General features: G+C 41.6%; 1 protein-coding gene across 4 annotated transcripts in view; it reads left to right on the top strand.

Moving 5' to 3' along the window:
* The first annotated feature begins 8910 nt into the window (after window positions 1-8910).
* sugct (succinyl-CoA:glutarate-CoA transferase) overlaps window positions 8911-23546 on the top strand; it is a 165290-nt gene continuing 150654 nt past the window's right edge. For 2 of the 4 annotated variants that reach the window (XM_021563086.2, XM_021563085.2), the window contains exons 1-6: window positions 8911-9109; window positions 13709-13757; window positions 13964-14037; window positions 15894-15979; window positions 19127-19177; window positions 22476-22596. In XM_021563086.2, the coding sequence (XP_021418761.1) occupies window positions 8974-9109; window positions 13709-13757; window positions 13964-14037; window positions 15894-15979; window positions 19127-19177; window positions 22476-22596 (517 nt within the window). In that variant the 5' untranslated portion in view covers window positions 8911-8973. The remainder of the gene's footprint in view (window positions 9110-13708; window positions 13758-13963; window positions 14038-15893; window positions 15980-19126; window positions 19178-22475; window positions 22597-23546) is intronic. The other 2 variants (XM_036944300.1, XM_021563087.2) reach the window with 2 other exon arrangements.

Below are 23546 nucleotides of genomic sequence, written 5' to 3'. Positions count from 1 at the left end.
AGTCTGGAAGGAGCGTTCACAGTCTAACCAGACACCTAGGTATTTATAGTTGTCCACATATTCTAGGTCGGAACCGTCCAGGGTTGTGATGCTAGTCGGGCGGATGGGTGCGGGCAGCGAACGGTTGAAAAGCATGCATTTGGTTATACTAGCGTTTAAGAGCAGTTGGAGGCCACGGAAGGAGTGTTGTATGGCATTGAAGCTCATTTGGAAGTTAGTTAACACAGTGTCCAAGGAAGGGCCAGAAGTATACAGAATGGTGTAGTCTGCGTAGAGGTGGATCAGGAAATGGTGTGCAGCAAGTGCTACATCGTTGATATATACAGAGAAAAGAGTTGTCCCGAGAATTGAACCATGTGGTACCCCCATAGAGACTACCAGAGGTCCGGACAACATGCCCTCTGATTTGACACACTGAACTCTGTCTGCAAAGTAGTTGGTGAACCAGGCGAGGCAGTCATTAGAAAAACAAAGGCTATCGAGTCTGCCGATAAGAATACGGTGATTAGGGCCTCCCGGGTGGCGCAGTGGTTAAGGGCGCTGTACTGCTGTGCCACCAGAGACTCTGGGTTTGCGCCCAAGCTCTGTCGTAACCGGCCGCGACCGGGAGGTCTGTGGGGCGATGCACAATTGGCCTAGCGTCGTCAGGGAGGGATTGGCCGGTAGGGATATCCTTGTCTCATCGCACACCAGCGACTCCTGTGGCAGGCTGGGTGCAGGTGTTTCCTCTGACACTGCAGCTGGCTTCCGGGTTGGATGCACGCTGTGTTAAGAAGCAGTGCGGCTTGGTTGGGTTGTGTATCGGGGGACGCATGACTTTCAACCTTCGTCTCGCCCGAGCCCGTACGGGAGTTGTAGTGATGAGACAAGATAATGGCTACTAAAACAATTGGATACCATGAAATTGGGGTAAAAACAATAAAATATATATTTTTTAAAGAATACGGTGATTGACAGAGTTGAAGCCTTGGATCGATGGCGGTTATGATATCGTTCAGTACCTTGAGCGTGGGATTTGAAATGGTCAGTGATCTGTTTATTAACTTGGCTTTAGATAGGCAGGATATAGTTATAGGTCTGTAACAGTTTGGGTCTAGGGTGTCAACCCCTTTGAAGAGGGGGATGACCGCGGCAGCTTTCCAATCTTTAGGGATCTCAGACGATACGAAAGAGAGGTTGAACACGCTGGTAATAGGGGTTTCAACAAAGGCGGTGGATAGTTTTAGAAAGAGAGGGTCCAGATAGATTGTCTAGCCCAGCTGATTTGTATGGGTCCAGGTTTTGCAGCAATTTAAGAACATCTGCTATCTGGATTTGGGTGAAGGAGAAGCTGGGGAGGCTTGGGCGAGTAGCTGGGGGGTGGGGTTGGAGTAGCCAGGAGGATGGCATGGCCGGCCGTTGAGAAATGTTTATTGAAATTCTTGATTATCATGGATTTATAGGTGGTGACCTTGTTACCTAGCCTCAGTGCAGTGGGCAGCTGGGAGGTGCTCTTGTTCTCCATGAACTTTACAGTGTCCCAAAACATTTTTGAGTTAGAGCTACAGGATGCAAATTTCTGCTTGAAAAAGCTAGCCTTTGCTGAAAGCGTGTATTGGTTCCTGACTTCCCTGAACAGTTGCATATCGCAGGGACTATTCGATGCTATTGCAGTCCGCAACAGGATGTTTTTGTGCTGGTCAAGGGCAGTCGGGTCTGGAGTGAACCAAGGGCTATATCTGTTCTTAGTTCTGTATTTTTTTAACGGGGCATTCTTTTCTAAGATGGTGAGGAAATTACTTTTAAAGAATTACCAGGCATCCTCAACTGACAGGACGAGGTCAATACCCTTCCAGGATACCCGGGCCAGGTCGATTAGAAAGGCCTGCTCGCAGAAGTGTTTTAGGGAGCGTTTGACAGTGATGGGGGTTGGTCGTTTGACCCTGGACCCATAGCAGATACAGGCAATGAGGCAGTGATCACTGAGATGATGACTGAAAACAGAAGAGGTGTGTTTGGAGGGCAAGTTGGTCAGGATAATGTCAATGAGGGTGGCCATGTTTACGGATTTAGGGTTGTACCTCATGGGTTCCATGATGATTTGTGTGAGATTGAGGGCATCTAGCTTAGATTGTAGGACTGCCAGGGTGTTAAGCATATCCCAGTTTAACCGAACAAACTCTGAAGTTAGATGGGGGGCGATCACTTCACAAATGGTGTCCAGGTCACAGCTGGGAGCGGAGGGGGGTCGATAGCAGGCGGAAACAGTGAGAGATTTATTTCTGGAGAGATTAATTTTAAAAATTAGAAGTTCGAACTGTTTGGGTATAGACCTGGAAAGTATGACAGAACTTGCAGGCTTCCTCCCCCTTTGGCAGTTCTATCTTGACGGAAAATGTTGTAGTTGGGTATGGAAATCTCAGTATTTTTGGTGGTCTTCCTAAGCCAGGATTCAGACAAGGCAAGGACATCAGTGTTGGCGGAGAGTGCTAAAGCAGTGAGTAAAACAAACTTAGGGAGGAGGCTTCTGATGTTAACATGCATGAAACCAAGGCTTTTTCGATCAGAGAAGTCAACAAATGAGGGTGACTGGGGACACGCAGGACCTGGGTTTACCTCCACATCACCCGGGGAACAGAGGAGGAGTATGATGAGGGTACGGCTAAAGGCTATCAAAACTGGTCGCCTAGAGCATTGAGAACAAAGAATAAAAGGAGCAGATTTCTGGGCGTGGTAGAATAGATTCAGGGCATAATGTGCAGACAGTAGTATGGTGGGGTGCGGGTACAGTGGAGGTAAGCCCAGGCACTGAGTGATGATAAGTGAGGTTGTATCTCTGGACATGCTGGTTGAAATGGGTGAAGTCACTGCATGTGTGGGTCATGGGACAAAGGAGGTATCAGAGGTATGATGAGAGGAACTAGGGGCTCCATCGTAAACTAAAACAATGATAACTAACCTAAACAACAGTATACAAGGCATATTGACATTTGAGAGAGACATACAGCGAGGCATAAAGTAATCACAGGTGTTGATTGGGAGAGCTAGCTAAGACAACAACGGGTAAGACAACAACAACTAATCAGCTAAAACAACAACAACAGGTAAAATGGCGATGAATGGGCAGAGAGGGTCGGTTAACTACACACAAAGACTGAGTTTGCGGCTGATGCCGACAGATAAACAAAAAAATAAACAGAATGGAGTACTGTGATTAATGGACAGTCCAGCAGGCATCAGCTATGTAACCAAGTGATCATAGGGTCCAGGGGGCAGCAATAGATGGAACAGGAAAGCCGCGGAGTAGTCGCTAATACGCTAGCATGCGGGCGACACAGCATTTAAAGTTAGTAGCCCGGGGATTGTAGAAGCGTCTGTCCGACGTCCGACGAAGGCCGGTTGAAGGCAGACCAGTCATGGTGGTGCGGCAGGGCGCCGTGTCGACAAAGCCACTCGGTAGCAGCGGTGATCCGGTGCCTAGGTCCAGAGCTTACGGCAAGGATCCGGTGGAGTAGTGGGTTCTAGCCGTGTTTGGGTGGAGTCCGGGTGAACAACTGAGTAGGCCGGGAGGTGGGCCTCAGGGATTACTTCGGTACTGGGTAACTCGGTGGGTGCTAGCTAGCTATGAAGGTCAGGAGCAATGGTCCAGGGATTACGGCAGGAATCCACATCATTTTTCTGCATGATGATACAATCTATTTTGTGAAGTGCACCAGTCCCTCCTGCAGCAAAGCACCCCCACAACATGCTGCCACCCCTGTGCTTCACATTTGGGATGGTGTTCTTTGGCTTGCAAGCCTCCCTTTTTCCTACAAACATAACGATGGTCATTATGGCCAAACAGTTCTATTTTTGTTTCATCAGACCAGAGGACATTTCCCCAAAAAGTACGATCTTTGTCCCCATGTGCAGTTGCAAACCATAGTCTGGGTTTGTATGCCGGTTTTGGAGCAGTGGCTTCTTCCTTGCTGAGCGGCCTTTCAGGTTATGTCGATATAGGACTCGTTTTACTGTGGATATAGACACTCTGTACCTGTTTCCTCCAGCATCTTCACAAGGTCCTTTGCTGTTGTTCTGTGATTGAATTGCACTTTTTGCACCAAAGTACGTTAATCTCTAGGAGACAGAACGCGTCTCCTTCCTGAGCGGTATGACGGCTGCGTGGTCCCATGGTGTTTATACTTGCGTACTATTCTTTGTACAGATGAACGTGGTGCAATCAGGCGTTTGGAAATTGCTCCCAAGGATGAACCAGATGTCAAGCAAAGAGGCACTGAGTTTGAAGGTAGGCCTTGAAATACATCCACAGGTACACCTCCAATTAACTCAAATGATGTCAATTAGCCTATAAGAAGCTTCTAAAGCCTTGACATCATTTCTGGAATTTTCCAAGCTGTTTAAAGGCACAATCAACTTAGTGTATGTACACTTCTGACCCACTGGAATTGTGATACAGTGAATTATAAGTGAAATAGTAGTCTATAAACAATTGTTGGAAAAATTACTTGTGTTATGCACAAAATAGATGTCCTAACCGACTTGCCAAAACTATAGTTTGTTAACAAGAAATTTGTGGAGTGGTTGAAAAACAAGTTTTAATGACTCCAACCTGAGTGTATGTAAACTTCTGACTTCAACTGTATATACACCTGTTCTGAAAGGCCCCAGAGTCTGCAACACCACTAAGCAAGGGGCACCACCAAGCAAGCGACACCATGAAGACCATGGAGCTCTCCAAACAGGTCAGGGACCTGTTGTGGAACAGGGATGGGTTATAAAAAAGTATCAGAAATGTTGAACATCCCATGGAGCACCATTTTTTTTTTTCCCCACCTTTTTTTAACCAGGTAGGCTAGTTGAGAACATGTTCTCATTTGCAACTGCGATCTGGCCAAGATAAAGCGTAGCAATTCGACACATATAACAGCACAGAGTTACACATGGAATAAACAAAACACAGTCAATAATACAGTAGAACAAAATAAAACAAAAAGTCTGTATACAGTGAGTGCAAATGAGGTAAGTTAAGGAAATAAATATGCCATGGTGGCGAAGTAATTACAATATAGGAATTAAACACTGGAATGGTAGATCGGCAGAAGATGAATGTGCAGGTAGAGATACTGGGGTGCAAAGGAGCAAAATAAATAAATAAATACCAGTATGGGGATGAGGTAGGTAGATAGATGGGCTGTTTACAGATGGGCTATGTACAGGTGCAGTGATCTGTAAGCTGCTCTGACTGCTGGTGCTTAATGCTAGTGAGGGAGATGTGAGTCTCCATTAAACCCATTATAAAAAAATGGAAAGAATCTGGCACCACAACAAACCTCACAGACAAGGCAAGGAGGGCATTAATCAGAGAGGCAACAAAGAGTCACAAGATAAACCTGAAGGAGCTGCAGCCACAGTGAAGCATGGTGGTGGCAGCATCATGCTGTGGGGATGTTTTCATCGGCAGGGACTGGGGAACTGGTCAGAATTGAAGGAATGATGGATGGTGCTAAAATACAGGGAAATTCTTGAGGGAAACCTGTTTCAGTCTTCCAGAGATTTGAGACTGGGACGGAGGTTCACCTTCAAGCAGGACAATGACCATACTGATAAAGCAACACTGGAGTGGTTTACGGGGAAACATTTAAATGTCTTGGAATAGCCTAGTCAAAGCCCAGACCTCAATCCAATTGAGAATCTGTGGTATGCCTTAAGTATTGCTGTACACCAGCGGAACCCATCCAACTTGAAGGAGCTGGAGCAGTTTTGCCTTGAAGAATGGGCAAAAATCCCTGCAAAAGGTGGCTCTACAAAGTATTGACTTTGGAGTGGTGAATAGTTATTCACGCTCAAGTGCTGTTTATTTGTCTTATTTCTTGTTTTAAAATATTTTGCATCTTCAAAGTGGTATGCATGTTGTGTGAATCAAATGACTCAAACCCACAAAGAAAATCTATTTTAATTCCAGGTTGTAAGGCAACAACACAGGAAAAATTGCCAAGTGCGATGAATACTTTTGCAAACCACTGTTGGATGTTGGATGAGTGTGTTGGGGGAAACTCGCCCCTGCCCCCCTACTAGGGGGACTAGTTACCTCTTTATGGTTATGAATGTGTGTCTACCTGGCATTTAGACTATTTCTAACCCAGTTAGTGCTAGTTTATGCTAGCTAGTTAGCATAAGCTGCTTGGAGTGCTAGATAGCAACCTTACTACCAGATCGTCTGGGGTAAAATACACTGCTCAAAAAAATAAAGGGAACACTTAAACAACACAATGTAACTCCAAGTCAATCACACTTCTGTGAAATCAAACTGTCCACTTAGGAAGCAACACTGATTGACAATAATATGTCAATATGTCACATGCTGTTGTGCAAATGGAATAGACAACAGGTGGAAATTATAGGCAATTAGCAAGACACACCCAATAAAGGACAGAGTCTACAACCCACACAAGTGGCTCAGGTAGTGCAGCTCATCCAGGAAGGCACATCAATGCGAGCTGTGGTAAGAAGGTTTGCTGTGTCTGTCAGCGTAGTATCCAGGGCATGGAGGTGCTACCAGGAGACAGGCCAGTACATCAGGAGACGTGGAGGAGGCCGTAGGAGGGCAACAACCCAGCAGCAGGACCGCTACCTCCGCCATTGTGCAAGGGGGAGCAGGAGGAGCACTGCCAGACCCCTGCAAAATGACCTCCAGCAGGCCACAAATGTGCATGTGTCTGCTCAAACAGTCATAAACAGACTCCATGAGGGTGGTATGAGGGCCTGACGTCCACAGGTGGGGGTTGTGCTTACAGCCCAACACCGTGCAGGACGTTTTTCATTTGCCAGAGAACACCAACATTGGCAAATTCGCCACTGGCGCCCTGTGCTCTTCACAGATGAAAGCAGGTTCACACTGAGCACGTGACAGACGTGACAGAGTCTGGAGACGCCGTGGAGAACGTTCTGCTGCCTGCAACATCCTCCAGCATGACCGGTTTGGCGGTGGGTCAGTCATGGTGTGGGGTGGCATTTCTTTGGGGGGCCGCACAGCCCTCCATGTGCTTGCCAGAGGTAGCCTGACTGCCATTAGATACCGAGATGAGATCCTCAGACCCCTTGTGAGACCATATGCTGGTGCGGTTGGCCCTGGGTTCCTCCTAATGCAAGACAATGCTAGACCTCATGTGGCTGGAGTGTGTCAGCAGTTCCTGCAGGAGGAAGGCATTGATGCTATGGACTGGCCCGCCCATTCCCCAGACCTGAATCCAATTGAGCACATCTGGGACATCATGTCTCGCTCCATCCACCACAGACTGTCCAGGAGTTGGCTGATGCTTTAGTCCAGGTCTGGGAGGAGATCCCTCAGGAGACCATCCGCCACCTCATCAGGAGCATGCCCAGGCATTGTAGGGAGGTCATACAGGCACGTGGAGGCCACACATACTACTGAGCCTCATTTTGACTTGTTTTAAGGACATAACATCAAAGTTGGAACAGCCTGTAGTGTGGTTTTCCACTTTAATTTTGAGTGTGACTCCAAATCCAGACCTCCATGGGTTGAAAAATTTGATTTCCATTGATAATTTTGTGTGATTTTGTGTGATTTTGTAAAGAAAAAAGTATTTAATAAGAATATTTCATTCATTCAGAGATTGGAATGTGTTATTTTAGTGTTCCTTTTATTTTTTTGAGCAGTGTATATAAAAACGATAATGTAACTCAATTCCATTATTCAATGTTTCCATTAGGGACTGATACTTTAAAGCCTTTTAGCTATTTTACACAGCATTTTATGTCATATAGCTAGATAGCTAGCTATGTTTTCAAGAGAGCTTTTCAATCAGCATCTCTCCCCGTTTTCAGTCACAGGTGGGGACTGGATTAGGTGTGAGCAGTGTAGAAGGTAATTTGACTGGGGATAGCTTATTTTATTGGTGACCTATGTACAAATTACAATCGTGCAAGAGCATAAGAGAGTTGCCACATCAATGTTACACTGAATTAATTACTTAAGTTATTGTTATTAAGTGTTATATTCCAATTTTATTTAAAGTTATTAGTTATATTACAGTCCAACATTATATTCCAATTCACATTTTTTTAATGAATTAAAAACAACTATTGAAAACCTTTTGCTCCTGAATGTAATTTTAAAGACTGCTGGGATTTAAAATTTTGCATTATTGAAATAATATTTAGAGCAATTGTACATAATGGATGGTATTGAAAGGGAACAACAAAGAAAGAACAAAGAGAATGTGAGTTAAAAAGAGGGACTTTTACATCACATCTCCTCATAGTGCAGATATTAATGGTGACATGTGCGACACCATTTCAGCCAAATATTTTATTTAAATAAGTAAAATAAGACAACTATACTTAGCTTTTAAGTATTTCTTACTAAATAATTTCTAAATAGAACGGATAAAATTGATTTTAATACACTTGTGTGAAACCCTACGCCATAATCTTCTACCGGGTACCTGGCACCTCCGGTACTTAAAATGATCTTCCCCTTTTCTAAAAACAACAGTTCATGAAAAAACTAAAAAAGTGTAAACTGTAGCCATTTATTTCCCTTCATAGTTTATTCGACCATACATGCATGACCGTCATTCACCTACCATTTTTTTTTCTCCAAACGTTGCTTTTTGTGTCAGCAATTAGACATTGTTCTTAGCTGGTTCTGCTACCCCGTATTACCCTATCCATGTGGGGGAAGCAGAACCAAGGCGTGGACCCCGAACTTTTCTTGCTGTCTGTGATTGTCTTCTACCTACAGCACTAGACATCACCAAAAATGACTTAATTAAGAAATGAGACAATCATTTTTTTTAAACTGTCTGTTCAAGCACTTCAATATGCAATGGTATTGTGCCGGTAAGAGTGGAATTTGTATAGTGTGTCTTGAACGCACCCAAGAGGAGGCAGGGCTATTCAATGCCTTCTGATAGGCTAGTGTAGGCCTAACACTCCAACACGGACATCGCTCTGAATAAAGACTCCAAAAACATGTCGAAGATACTAACACGCGTCAAGTGCGGTGCATTTGTTCGACTCTTGGCCAGCGGGATTCAACCCTGTATGTTTCGACAACATCAAAGTATTCGCACTAATCTCAGGCGGCTGCTTTCCAACACACAGCCAGGTATTTGAGCTGAGGTGTCGTTTTCTTGTCCTTTACTTGCCTACAAGTACGATAGCGAATTGATGTGTCATTAAACTTCTCGCCGATAGTATGCTGCTATTCAGCAATTATCAAATTGTTGGATGTCCTTATCTAAGTAGGGTCTAAACACCATGAACAAATATTTGATATTGTGTAGTGGACAAATACTGGTAGACTTTTCACTCATCAACATATTGATGACCTAGGACTATGCATGGTTTTAATCAACACGCCGACGTTTCAACAACCTAGCGTTTCTATTGGACAGGTTTAGTAAATAGGGCGGGACCTACCTGAAACTGTCCAATGGAAAACTGTTTGGAGTAACCATTACACCCCATGCCAAGAAAGTTAGTCACCCATAAAACCGACCATGCGCAGCTACGGGTCAAAACTAATGTTGTTTTTAAACCCTGGATTGCTGATGCTATGTATTGTCCATTGAGAGGCTTTGAAGCCACTGGTTGGACATATTGGCCCTAGTAGGCTCAGTCCTCCATAGGAATAAATGTAATTCTACAGTATTACTATTACATGTTTTAAGGACAAAATTACGTTTTCAAGTATTTTGCAGTATTGGGGACAGTAACATTAGTACAAAAAAAAAACCTTTAAGGATTTTTTTTTATATATATTTGTATGTTTAGCTCACATATTGTAATTTAAAAGTATACACTAAGATGTCTGTAATATAATACATGTGTCAAATGAATGTAGACATTAATAAATGCATTTCTATAGCTTCCCAAATCTTTTATTTATTTATTTTATTTAATTTTTTACAATTGAGGAGAACCAATATGGATGTGTGGTGGCTTCAATACAGAGCTCCCTGTCAGTCATTGAGTTTATAGACCCTTACTCCTATGTATATCTGCAGACCACGTTTACTACATGCCGTTCCCACTACCATTGAGGCTGCTAGCAAGCTACGGTAGGACACTGCACACAATGTCCTTTGACCCAGCCCTCCGAGCACTGCTTTCTCACAGTTATTTTAATGGTGCTACACAGGGTTTTTGGTTGTAATTTCAGAAAATGTACCTAAAATATATATGGTGCAAACAGTGGACTGATAGTGTTTCACAGTATTACTTACCTGCCAGTGTACCTGGCTGTGATATTTGCCTAATGATTTCTCCCGCCGGAGCAGCATCTGTTGTCAAAACTGGGAAAGCTGTTCGGCCTTTCTCTGTGTTATCTAGTGTCTGGGCTGATGAGACAGTGGATTGCGTAGTCAGATGGAACAGAGTAAATATTCATTTTAACGTCATAGATTTAGCTGGTGTTAACTTGTGGAATAGACACCGGCTGGAACCAATTAGGATTGGACCCACCTGTTGTATAAATTTAAAACAAAAATTGGTGCATTCAGTTTCTCCTTAGCTGTGTTTGAATACTCATGCTAACAGTACTATTTGTGATGTAAATTGAGAATGTAGTATGGATATAGTTAGTATTCCAAAAGTTCACGGATGTTGTACTACATTTGCCAAAATACGAAGCATACAAGCAGTGGACACTACTTCCTGGTTTTTAGGGCCCATAATGCAATTCTTCACCAAATGGGCGTGGCTTCAACATTTTCAAATTTGAGGAAAATATGCAGCTGAATTCCAACGAGAGCGGATACCAAGTCATTGCTTGAACCAGTTATGACAAATGTTAAGAAAATTTTGAGCAATGTAATAAAGTAATGACATTTCAAATAAGTTACATGTTATGTTGGCTGACAATTTTTTAGTTATGCTATCTTTATGAACCGCATAGCATATCATTACACCAGTATGTACCGGTATGTTAGCTTGCTACCCAATGTTAGTTGGCTACTATTACATTGAACTTGCCAGTATATTAACTATATGCAATCTAACAACTCAATGTTTATTGACTTGATTATTCACGTCATTCTTAGCTAAGTGGTATAGTTGTTGTGTGTTCTCAATGGACATTGTGCATTCGGGTGCATTTGTAAATATTTGCTCTGGCTATCTACTCTGATTTCAGAGCACTCTCGTCTGTGTGCCAAAGCGCAGAATAGCTGTTGAATTTACAAACACACATTGGCAAAAAAGCGTAATTAAATTGTTGCCAGCAGCACAGTTACCAACGCTCTCTGCTAGGGCGAGTAAAATGGTCAGAGTGTGGGGTTCTGTTATGTGTCTGGAAGTAGCTAGCCAACTTTAGCCAATTAGCTTGGGTGCTTGACTGCCGTTGGTTGTGAGGGAGGTCAGAAGGCTCGGATCAACCCTACTCCTCGGCCAGAGCAGGCAGTGTGCGCTTTGAACAGGCTGAATTTATGAACACCCACTCTGGCACCCCAGATTGAAATTACAAACACACCTAAAGTCGTAAAATGTCTAGCTAGTAATTTCTTATGCTAACAAGCTAGCAAGAGGTTGCGTAGCAACAGCATCAACTTCTGGTAGACAGGCGAAGCTCTAGTACGCTCAACTGAAAGGACGTCATTTGTTTACAGTATACTAAAATGAACTCAGTATTTAGTATTTACTTTTAGCCAAAAGAGAGACTGGCATGCATAGTATTGCATTTGATATGAACCCTGTGATAGTGAAGAGCAAGACAACTACTCAAACGTCCTGTTTTGAATGGTTAATGCCGAAATAACTTATCAATTTGTGTTTGTCGCATGCGCCAAATACAACCGGTGTAGACTTTACCGTGAAATGTATGCTTACGAGTCATTTCCAACGATTGTTTAACATGAGGAATAAAATACACAAGAAAGGAGCTATGGACTACCATACAGCCTAGTCCTGATTATCCAACCATTTGGATCAGTTATGGGTCTATTAAGGTCCATAAAGGTACTGTAGCAGGCTACTCATAGGGTATATTTTGATCTGTCTCTTTCTCTCAAAATTCAAGGGCTTTATTGGAATGGGAAACATATGTTAATATTGCCAAAGCAAGTGAAGTAGATAATAAACAAAAGTGAAATAAACATTAACAGTGAGCATTACACTAACAGAAGTTCCAAAAGAATAAAGACATTTCAAATGTCATATTATGTCTATAAACAGTGTTGTAACAATGTGCAAATAGTTCAAGTACAAAAGGGAAAATAAACATGGGTTGTGTTTACAATGGTGTTTGTTCATCACTGGTTGTCTTATGGCAACAGGTCACAAATATTGCTGCTGTGATGGCACACTGGTATTTCACCCAGTAGATATGGGAGTTTATCAAAATTGGGTTTGTTTTCAAATTTTTTGTGGATCTGTGTAATCTGAGGGAAATGTGTATCCCTATGGTCATACATTTGGCAGGAGGTTAGGAAGTGCAGCTCAGTTTCCACCTCATTTTGTGGGCAGTGTGCACATAGCCTATCTTCTCTTGAGAGCCAGGTCTGCCTACGGCGGCCTTTCTCAATAGCAAGGCTATGCCCACTGAGTCTACGTAGTCAAATCTTTGGGTCAGTCACAGTGGTCAGGTATTCTGCCACTGTGTACTCTCTGTTTAGGGCCAAATAGCATTCTAGTTTGCTCTGTTTTTTTTGTTAATTCTTTCCAATGTGTGAAGTAATGATCTTTTTGTCATGATTTGGTTGGGACTAATTGTGTTGTTGTCCTGGGGCTCTGTGGGGTCTGTTTGTGATTGTGAACAGCACCCCAGGACCAGCTTGCTTAGGGGACACTTCTCCAGGTTCATCTCTCTGTAGGTGATGGCTTTGTTATGGAAGGTTTGGGAATTGCTTCCTTTTAGGAGGTTGTAGAACTTAATGTCTCTCACACTCCTCCAACATCCCATTTTTAATCCATTCATTTTTTACCGCATTGAGGAACCATCTCCTTTTGACTCCAATTCCATTTTACTTTTTTCTTTTCAGCGGACAAGAAACTCTGAAATTATTGTGAAGATAACTTTTCACGGGCTGTGGTCCTTGTGTAATTGTTCGACGTTATGACTGTTGTGATAAACTTTTTTTTTTGGTGCTTTCAAGACAACCGTGAACTCTGACAGTTCAAAATAAAAAAAATCTCCAGTCGGAGTTCGTTTGATTTCCGAGTTCTTAGTCTTCAATGCACTGAAGTCGGAAGTCTGAGATTTCAGAGTTCTCAGCTGTTTTAAATGGCAGTATTTCTGTTGTGTGCTAGCTTCCTACGTTGAGCGCAAGCTCTCTGTCAGCACTACAATAACTATTTTATTTGACAGATACTCTATATGCCCACGTTCTGGCTATGCCAACCGCTAGGCAGGTAGCCTAGTGGTTAAGAGTGTTGGACCAGTAACCGAAAGGTCGCTGGGTCGAATCCCTGAGCCAACTAGGTGAAAATCTGTTGACGTGCCTTTGAGCAAGGCACTTAGCCTTAATTGCTCCTGTATGTCGCTCTTGATAAGAGTGTCTACTAAAAAGCACAAAGGGGGACTGATAGAACTGCCAATGGAAAGGTAAATGCCAAAATGCTGACATTTTAAATCCCGGCATAAGTCTCAGGCCTACCTTGATGTGCTTTATGCTAATCAAGGCATATAGCCCACCAACAGGCTCTATTGTTGCAAGTTATTATGCACCCGGTGCTGTACTAGTCTAACCACTCTATTTGTCTGACGCAGGAGAGAATGTTCGACCACTGGAGGGTGTTAAAGTCCTAGACCTCACAAGGTATATTCACATAGCCTACTCTTTTTTTAATTATTTATATATATATATAAAAATAAAAAAAATTATACAAAAATGTTCTCATTCAATTATCCAATATAATCTATTGTTCTTCGCTTGTTATCCGTCAGCCTTGAGGTTAGGGAGGTGGGCCAGAAATTGGTTGTCGTTGTGTGTGTGTGTGCATGATCTATTTTCTTTTTTTTCAGGGTCCTGGCTGGCCCATTTGCCACAATGATACTGGGAGACATGGGTGCTGAGATTATCAAAGTCGAGAGACCAGGCAAGTGATGAGACACATTCTGTGTTACATTCTGTAAGATTTTGGAAAAATATTGATTGTTGTCAGTGGAAAATGTAAACGTGCAGTTACGAAAGGTGCTCACTTGCAACTTCGACACTATCCTAGACTAGAGTATTTGTTGACGTTGTTCTGTTTTCAGTGACTCTGACAATCAGCAGCCACATGGTGTCACTGCTGTGTAAGACTAATGTGAACCTATTTCATGAAGTTTTGTGAATATTTTGAAGGCTCTGTTGGATTGCATCCTTCCTCAAAGTAATCACTGCTGTAACATCATTTGATAGGCGCAAGCAAGGCTTCCACGGCATTGTTTTCACCAATCATGAGTAGCCCTTTAAACTAGCTCAACACAATAAAGCATTTATAACGGATTACTAAATAGTTAAGAATTTCTTAATAATTTCTCCCACATATGTAAATGTTGGTAACCTAGTTATTCACACACATATAAAAACTTTTAACGTTTTTAATAATGATTCATAACATGTTTAACATGTTTAATAACAGTACACAGCTCACCCTTCTAGAGAACTTGAAACAGACTAACCAGATCTTGTGTCTTGAAGTCGCCTAGGCTAGCTAGTGCTAGCCAACTTCTTTCACCAATTAGCTTCAACCAGCTGTTGTGGAACCATGGCAAAGTCGGTTTGACATTAGATAGCCTATCTCTGGGGCTAGTACCGTCAATAAATTGCACTGTAAATGGGACAATATTTTAATATTTCATTTTTTTGTGGTCTCATTAAATGCTTTCAATATTTGTATATGCATTTCTACAATTTATAGTTGTTTTGAGGTTTTTAAGGCATTTAGATTCGTAGCTATTGAATTTAAAAACATTTTTTCCCTCATGTACATTGTGTAATTTGCCCCTTAGGGACATCGAATGTCCACCCAAATTGACTGTGGGCGTTACGATGGTGTCACATGCAGCTGCACTCCGAATGTATGATTACTTGGGTGCTGCCAGATGTGGGAAGGATTAAAATAAACCCAACACAAGGAAAACTGTTACATTACCCTTCATTCTGTAACATACCATTTGTTTCCTATTTCACAAATCTCCGTTTTGGACGAGACTGACTTTATTTCCACTTTGCAGTACATTTTGACAATAGAATAAATGTTTCTGACTCATATCGATGCCACATACAGTAGGCCATTTTCAAAATGAGAAGTTGCTTTGTATGGGCAGTCGTTCTAACATCCTGTGTTGTGTGCATATTATTTTACCATTGAGGCTGTTTTGAGACATTAAAGAGCATCAGGTACTGCTGGAATGTCCAACAATGGCATGTCCATCTTTTTGTGAGAAATTACACTCAAAACATTTATAAAGTATAAAAGGCCCACACTTTAGATGAGGCCACGTAGAAAGACTTAACAAATAATTAGTAAATTGTTTATAAGGACCTATATTAAACGTATTATGAATGGAGTAATGATGAATAAATTATGAATAAACTATTTACTATTAAATCCATAAAATGCTTTTATTACTTGGAGTTATTCTAAAGTGCTTCCCAATCACGTCAGATCAGCAACAACCTAAAAGAAGGGTGGAAGGAATTATGTTTTAATTTAATTAAGAAGGTTTTAAGAAGGATTTTGAACTTTCCTTAGCATAGGCAATGGTGATCATTGGCCAATGTTTCACTGGCATCTTAATAATGTAATGACATGTAATTATAGTGAAATCCATCAGACCTGGGTTCAATTCAGTTTTGAAGCAATTATTATATTGCTTCCATTGCACCAGGAAACCTCAATCAAGCTAAAGTATTTAAAATGATTAGAAATAGTATTTTTTTCTGATTAGTGATCATTTCTGACAGGTGCTGGGGACGACACCAGATCATGGGGACCTCCGTTTGTTGGTGATGAGAGTGCTTATTTTCTCAGTGTGAACAGAAACAAAAAGGTACAACCCTTGAATTTGATCCCATTTTGTTGTGTGACAAAGTATAATTTTTTTATGGATTTATTTGTCATTTTATGTAATTGATCTACACACAATACTCCACAATGTCATAGTGAAAAGACAATTCTACAAATGTTAATAAATGAAATAACAAATGTTTCAAACGTTTTCACCACTTTTTTATTTTATTTTAGGCGAGCCTAAATCAGTTCAGGAGTGAAATGGATGTCCCCCATGATTTGGCTTAACAAATCATATTTTATTTGACTAGGCAAGTCAGTTAAGAGCAAATTAGTATTTACAATGACGGCCTACCAAAAGCCCTCCTGCGGGGACGGGATAAAAAAAGATATAGGACAAAACACACATCAGGACAAGAGAGACAACACTACATAAAGAGAGACCCACGACAACAAAATAGCAAGGCAGCAACACATGACAACACAACATGGTACAAGCATTATTGGGCACAGACAACAGCACAAAGGGCAAGACGGTTGAGACAACAATACGTCACGCAAAGCAAACACAACTGTCAGTAAGAGTGTCCATGATTGAGTCTTTGAATGAAGAGATTGAGATAGGTGTCCAGTTTGAGTGTTTGTTGCAGCTCGCTCCAGTCGCTAGCTGCAGCGAACTGAAAAGACGAGCAATCCAGGGATGTGTGTGCTTTGGGGACCTTTAACAGAATGTGTCTGGCAGAACGGGTGTTGTATGTGGAGAATGAGGGCTGCAGTAGATATCTCAGATAGGTGGGAGTGAGGCCTAAGAGGGTTTTATAAATAAGTATCAACCAGTGGGTCTTACGACAGGTATACAGAGATGACCAGTTTACAGAGGACTATAGAGTGCAGTGTCCTATAAGGCGCATTGGTGGCAAATCTGATGGCCGAATGGTAAAGAACATCTAGCCGCTCAAGAGCACCCTTACTTGCCGATAAATAAATTACTTCTCTGTAATCTAGCATAGGTAGGATGGTCATCTGAATCAGGGTTAGTTTGGCAGCTGGGGTGAAAGAGGAGTGATTACGAATGAGGAAACCAAGTCTAGATTTAACTTTAGCCTGCAGCTTTGATGTGTTGCGAGGAGGACAGTGTACCGTCTAGCCATACTCCCAAGTACTTGTATGAGGTGACTACCTCAAGCTCTAAACCCTCAAAGGTAGTAATCACATCGGTGGGGAGAGGGGCATTCTTCTTACCAAACCACATGGCTTTTGTTTTGGAGGTGTTCAGAACAAGGTTAAGGGCAGAGAAAGCTAGTTGGACACTGAGAATTATTTGATGTAGAGTGTTTAACACAAAATCCAGGGAGGGGCCAGCTGAGTATAAGACTGTATCATCTGCATATAAATGGTTGAGAGAGCTTCCTACTGCCTGATCCACACTGGAGTTGCTTACCAAGAAGGGTGAATGTTCCTGAGTGGCCAAGTTACAGTTTTGACTGAAACCTGCTTCAAAATCTATGGCAAGACTTGAAAATTGCTGTCTTTCCATGATCCCCAACACCTTGACAGAGCTTGAATACTTTAGAAAAGAATAATGGAAAAATATTGCACAATCCAGGTGTGCAAAGCTCTTACGGATTTACGCAAGAAGACTCACCGCTAATCACTGGGGCGGCAGGGTAGCCTAGTAGTTAGAGCGTTGGACTAGTAACCGAAATCCCCGAGCTGACAAGGTACAAATCTGTCGTTCTGCCCCTGAACAGGCAGTTGACCCACTGTTCCTAGGCCGTCATTGAAAATAAGAATTTGTTCTTAACTGACTCGCCTAGTAAAATAAAGGTAAAAAAAAAAGAGAAAAAAAAGAAAAACTGCCAAAGGTGTTTCTGACATGTACAGTGAGCTCCAAAAGTGTTGGGACAGTGACAGTTTTGTTGTTTTGGCTCTATACTCCAACACTTTGGATTCTAAATTATACAATGCCTGTGGTTAAAGTGCAGACTGTCGGCTTTAATTTGAGGGTATTTCCATCCATATTGGGAAAACCGTATAGAAATTACATCACTTTTTGTACATAGTCAAAGAGTGAAATTAACACTCAGTGGTTCAAATCACCACATTATTAGTATTAATAACCAGAGTTATTGTTTTACTCTGTAGAGAGTAAAACATTCCCATCAAAACCACACCCATCATTATCCTATTTCCCATGGTCTACTACAGGAAGATTTTTTTGGGGGGGGATTGTTTTTAATATCTGTTTTTGCATGTACATTGATTGTTTGGTTAATCTTAAAAGCCCAGTGCACAAAAGTTGTAGTAATACTGTGAAAACTATGATAATGCCCTTTTAGTGTAATAGGTGTTTGAAAATACCTGTTTTAGCAAAATTATTGCCAGTCCTAGCAGAATTCTTGCATGAGAAATGTATCTTTGCTAAGAAGCTATTTTTGTTTCTTTTTGACCATTTGCAATTGCAAATAATTACAGTAAGGTACTTAATTCTTACCCCAAAATGATTTGATATTGAGATAAAAACTGCTGCGTTGGACCTTTTCTTAAGCTACACAAAGATAAATAACATACCTTTTTCTAAACTAACCCAATCAGCTAGATTTATTGCACCTGTTACTGAAATGGTTGTTCCAGTTTAAATGGTTTAGGTCGTGTCCTTTTTCAATTGTCCTAACCTTGACAGTCATTCTGAATGCAGGTGAATACTATTCCAACTGTTGGATTCTATTGGAACTCTGGATTCCAATAGAATCACCAATCACTTTGCAAGACAGCTTTATGTGACTTGCAGGCCTAATGTAGCCTGTAAACTAGGAAATTCCTAACACCCCTGTGTTAGGGTAAAACTAGGCCATCAAAGTAAGGCCTTATGATGTTCCGTATTGTCAAAGTTTTTATGATAGCTTTCGCCTAGGAACTAGCTCGGTGAAGGCCACAGGACTTAAAATGGATCAAATTCAACAACCATGTCTCTGTCACTAACAAATACGGTCATGGGCGGTAACTCTACTTACTATACTACTACTAGTGTACACAGCTCACTAGATCACATCAGTTACATGTACAAGAAGCAGTGTCTTGTATTGTCACATTGAAAGTTGCTATTGTTTGCTTTACTTGATGTATATGAATTTTGCCTGAAAAATATTTTATGTTTGTTTTAACAATGTATTGATTCTGTCTGTAGAGCGTTGCTGTAAATCTCAAAGACCCAAGAGGAGCCAAGATAATCTTAGAGGTAGGAAGATGATTGGGAATGTGCTATTTCTCAGAATGGTACATTTCATTTGAATTCCACTCACATTGAATGGGCCGAAACAGGCTGCTGTTCTCAAGATCGTTATCAATAAAATGTTGCTAAGGTGCAGAGCATTCCATTTGTCTCTTGGGGTGAAAGGAGACCCGGGGTAGCTCCACCACTGCGTGCCGTTTTCAAGGGATTGTTGAATAAATGATTGTAACAGTGTTGTCTTGTGTTCGAGACCAACTAAAGTGAGATTCAGTTGGTTTTGTAGCACAAATTGGGAATTTGATATTTTTTTACTAATATTATGATTGTCTGTTTGTTTCAAATCTGCAAATTAGTTCCAACGCAGTCAGTTCCACATTAAACTTTAGGTCACCGGTTACTTTGTGTGCTAAACGTGAAATGTTTTTGTTGGTTTGGGAAGTAATAGTTATACATTTCAATTGGGAAATGTTTAATGGTTGTGTTTTTGTATTCTTATGATTGGGACCTACTGGTGTATTATGTCCGAGTTTATGTACTGCTTATGCTTTAACATCATGCTTTGTGTGACTGCTGTCTTTCCATTGGCCCTATGCAGTGGTGTAGGGGTTCCTGGAGAAGTGCGTGTACAAACATTTTTCCAAAAAGTTCCCAAAGGGCATGCCCATCGAAGGAAAGGCACCCTGCGAAGGAAAGGAACCCGTATGTTTAAAAAAATAAATCACATTTTCCTATAGATTTTTCAGCTTTTCACTCTCAAAATCACACCCTTTTTAATTTTTTTTCTATACTACTTTTTATTTTATTTTTACATAGTATTTTTTTCTACGATTTGATGGATTAAGTCCACAACACTACTTAAACCACACAACTGATTTGATCGACCTCGGGACCTGGCTCCCCAGTGGGTGGTCCTCTGACCACCCTGGCCCATGTCTATCCATGTCAATGCCCCTGATGCGAACAGTGCATGATGACATTTGCGCATCCCACGTAGCCTACTAACCAACACTTCAGACTAAACTTTTTCAATACCTGGTTTGCATACCCATTGTTGCCTGAGTTAGCATTAGATTTTACTGGTGGAAACTGCTTTCCTACCCTACCGGCTACTGATGTCATTCTTCTGTGAGATACCCCATGCCAAAACCAGTTGAGAGCTGCACACTTTTGCTGCCTGCAGATGATATTCCGATGAAACTAGGCTATGTGTGCTGCACTCATGTGAATATATTTAACGTGCTTTTGTAAATTGTAAATTAAATTTTATTGGTCACAAGCACATGGTTAGCAGATGTTAATGCGAGTGTAGCGAAATGCTTGTGCTTCTAGTTCCGACCGTGCAGTGATAACAAGTAATACAACAATTACATAACAACTACCTCATACTCACAAGTGTAAAGGAATGAATAAGAATATGTACATATAAATATATGGATGAGCGATGGCCGTGCGGCATAGGCAAGATGCAGTAGATGGTATAGAGTACAGTATATACATATGAGATATATGAGTAATGTAGGATATGTAAACATTATATAAAGTGGCATTGTTTAAAGTGACTAGTGATACATTTATTACATCCATTTTTTTATTATTGTGGCTAGAGATTTGAGTCAGTATGTTGGCAGCAGCCACTCAATGGTAGTGATGGCCTTGAGATAGTGGCTGTTTTTCAGTCTCTCGGTTCCAGCTTTGATGCACCTGTACTAACCTCGCCTTCTGGATGAATGCGGGGTGAACAGGCAGTGGCTCGGGTGGTTGTTGTCCTTGATGATCTTTATGGCCTTCCTGTGACATCGGGTGGTTTAGGTGTCCTAGAGGGCAGGTAGTTTGCCCCCGGTAATTCCGTTGTGCAGACCTCACTACCCTCTGGAGAGCCTTACGGTTGTGGGCGGAGCAGTTGCCGTACCAGGCGGTGATACAGCCCAACAGGTTGCTCTCGATTGTGCATCTGTAAAAGTTTGAGTGTTTTTGGTGATGAGCCAAATTTCTTCAGATTGTCTGTGTGGGTGGATGTGTACGCCGAGGAACTTAAAACTTTCCACCTTCTCCATTACTGTCTTGTCGATGTGGATAGGGGGGGTGCTCCCTCTGCTGTTTCCTGAAGTCCACGATCATCTCCTTTGTTTTGTTGACGTGGAGTGTGAGGTTATTTTCCTGACACCAGGTTACTTTGTGCATTATTTCTCTATTGTACTACATACTTGATAAGTCGTATAACTACACTACTTTGGGAAGTAGACCTAATGTACTTTTTTTCTTCAACCAATGTAGCCCTACCTAGCGCACATCCCCTTTAAAAAATGTTTGTTAATAAGTATTTCACCGTTGCTGCTGACAGACATGATAGGCTACATTGATTGATGGACCATGTCAGTATTGCTAGTAATTAACAAGCTAACAGCCATCTAGTTTATCCCTGGAAATCTAAATATTGTTTGATTTACTAGCCTATAGTGGTAATGGCGGTAGTCCGACTGACTATGTCTACCAGGATGAGGATTTGCCGCCGTCAAGCTCTTTCGATGCCAATGTAGCTCTCTTTCAATTGGCATTGAACATGTTAAGACTCCCAGGAAGGTGGGGTGATACTGATAATCGATAATTGAGAAGAGAGTTGTATTGGATTCAGCGTTTGTGTACCATGTCTCCTAGAGGTTTGATATCAGACCATTTCTTACAATGAATATGTCACTTTGATTTGTCTTGCCTTCCAGGTTACCCACTTGGTCATTTTGTAAATACATATGTTATTTTCTGGAACTACAACATGTACCTATCTCATTGTCGTAAAATGATTAGAGATACACAAATAGTTTTTGCACCCACCATGCGTCGTGTCCGCAATGGTCAGGTGTGATGAAACGTGTATATTTCCGAATGTGCATTGGGAGCTTTAACCGTGTGCGGGCATTCTTGTTCTATACCAATACACGTTTACTATCATGAAAATGCAGTTACTTGCTGTATAACTCTTATCTTTCAGACTATGATCTTCTTCAAGAGGTGACTATATTAAAACCAAAGAGTTATAGCTAACATTAATTTAACAATCCCTTGAAAACGAAACGCAGTTGTCAATGGTTTTAGCGCAGCTGGAGGTGTCCTTGCCCCCCCAGCAGCCAAATCAAATGCTCTGCACCGCATTGTGACGTTTTATTGATAATCATGCTAGAATGACCTTCGCATTCCATTCCAATCTTTCTCCCGATGATGATATGTGGGTGCATTGACATTGCGAATGACGATTTGGGTGACAATATACAGCACAGGAGAAACCGATGTAATGGGCTGCATTCCTCAGCTTGCAGGGATGTGTGATGTCCTTGTGGAAAACTATCTACCTGGAAAGCTTGATCAGATGGGCCTTGGCTACGACGATGTACACAAAGCAGCCCCGAGACTGGTGTATTGCTCTATTTCAGGTACCTACCCCTGGATCTGTGCTCATTCCTCTCCACCCAGCTTTCAAATTATCCCAGCATTATATTGAACCCACACCTTTCTGCAACTCCATTTCTGTGATCAACATGTATGAAATATTTAGCATCAGAAAACCGAATAAAGTCTCTGAATCGTTTTGATTGGAATTCCGTTTCCACACCCTGAATGTAATGACCCCGACTTTGGGTTTTAGCTAGTCAACGTGCGTGTGTATGGTGTGGGAGAGCTCTAGTTTATGGCTTGCAAATCCTTAATTGAGGAAATGTAATGACTGGGTGACAATTTCTACTCCATTATGTTGATGCCTCTAAAGAGTGTTTTTTTGTTTGTTTTGTTTTGTATGCTGTCAATCTTTACTATCCATGTTTTCAATTAATTTTGGGACCTTGTGAAAAGGCCCATTTCAGTTTACTGTCTGCATTATTCACTCGCAAAGCAAGTGAGGCTTTATGCGAAAATTGCTCCGTTGCCACACTAATCTGTAACTGATGGCGTATGTCCCCACGCTAGAGATTGATTTCGCGTGTGGTCAAGCTGTTAAATCCTGGAATCTTGTCACACTGTTCAAAAGCCCACGTCACCGTCTCCTGTGCAGTGATGTCGTGTCACCTTGGCATACCCTTCTGTGTTGAAGTGGTATTGCTATATGTTATCACGGGCCTTTTTGTGTCAAATCAGATCAAAGTAAATGGCTAAAGTTCTCATTGATGGTCACTAGAGGGAGCCTAACACCCTAGTAAACATGTATTCCCCTGGATTTCTAGTTTCTTCAAACACCACAGGGTCAAGATAAAGTGTCGAAATAAAGTGTCAACCATTAGTACATACCTCCTGTCTTAGTACCCAGATACGTCAGATGTGGTGAGTTGGTTTAAGATTTGCCATTGTATTCCCTGTGGTAAGGAAAGCAATGAATTGCAGATCGTTTTAA

The sequence above is a fragment of the Oncorhynchus mykiss genome, chromosome 15 (genome assembly GCF_013265735.2).
Source record: "Oncorhynchus mykiss isolate Arlee chromosome 15, USDA_OmykA_1.1, whole genome shotgun sequence".
In the NCBI taxonomy this organism is placed as follows: Eukaryota; Metazoa; Chordata; class Actinopteri; order Salmoniformes; family Salmonidae; genus Oncorhynchus; species Oncorhynchus mykiss.
The sequence above is the reverse complement of the archived record's forward strand: the minus strand, read 5'-3'. Positions and strand labels throughout refer to the sequence as shown.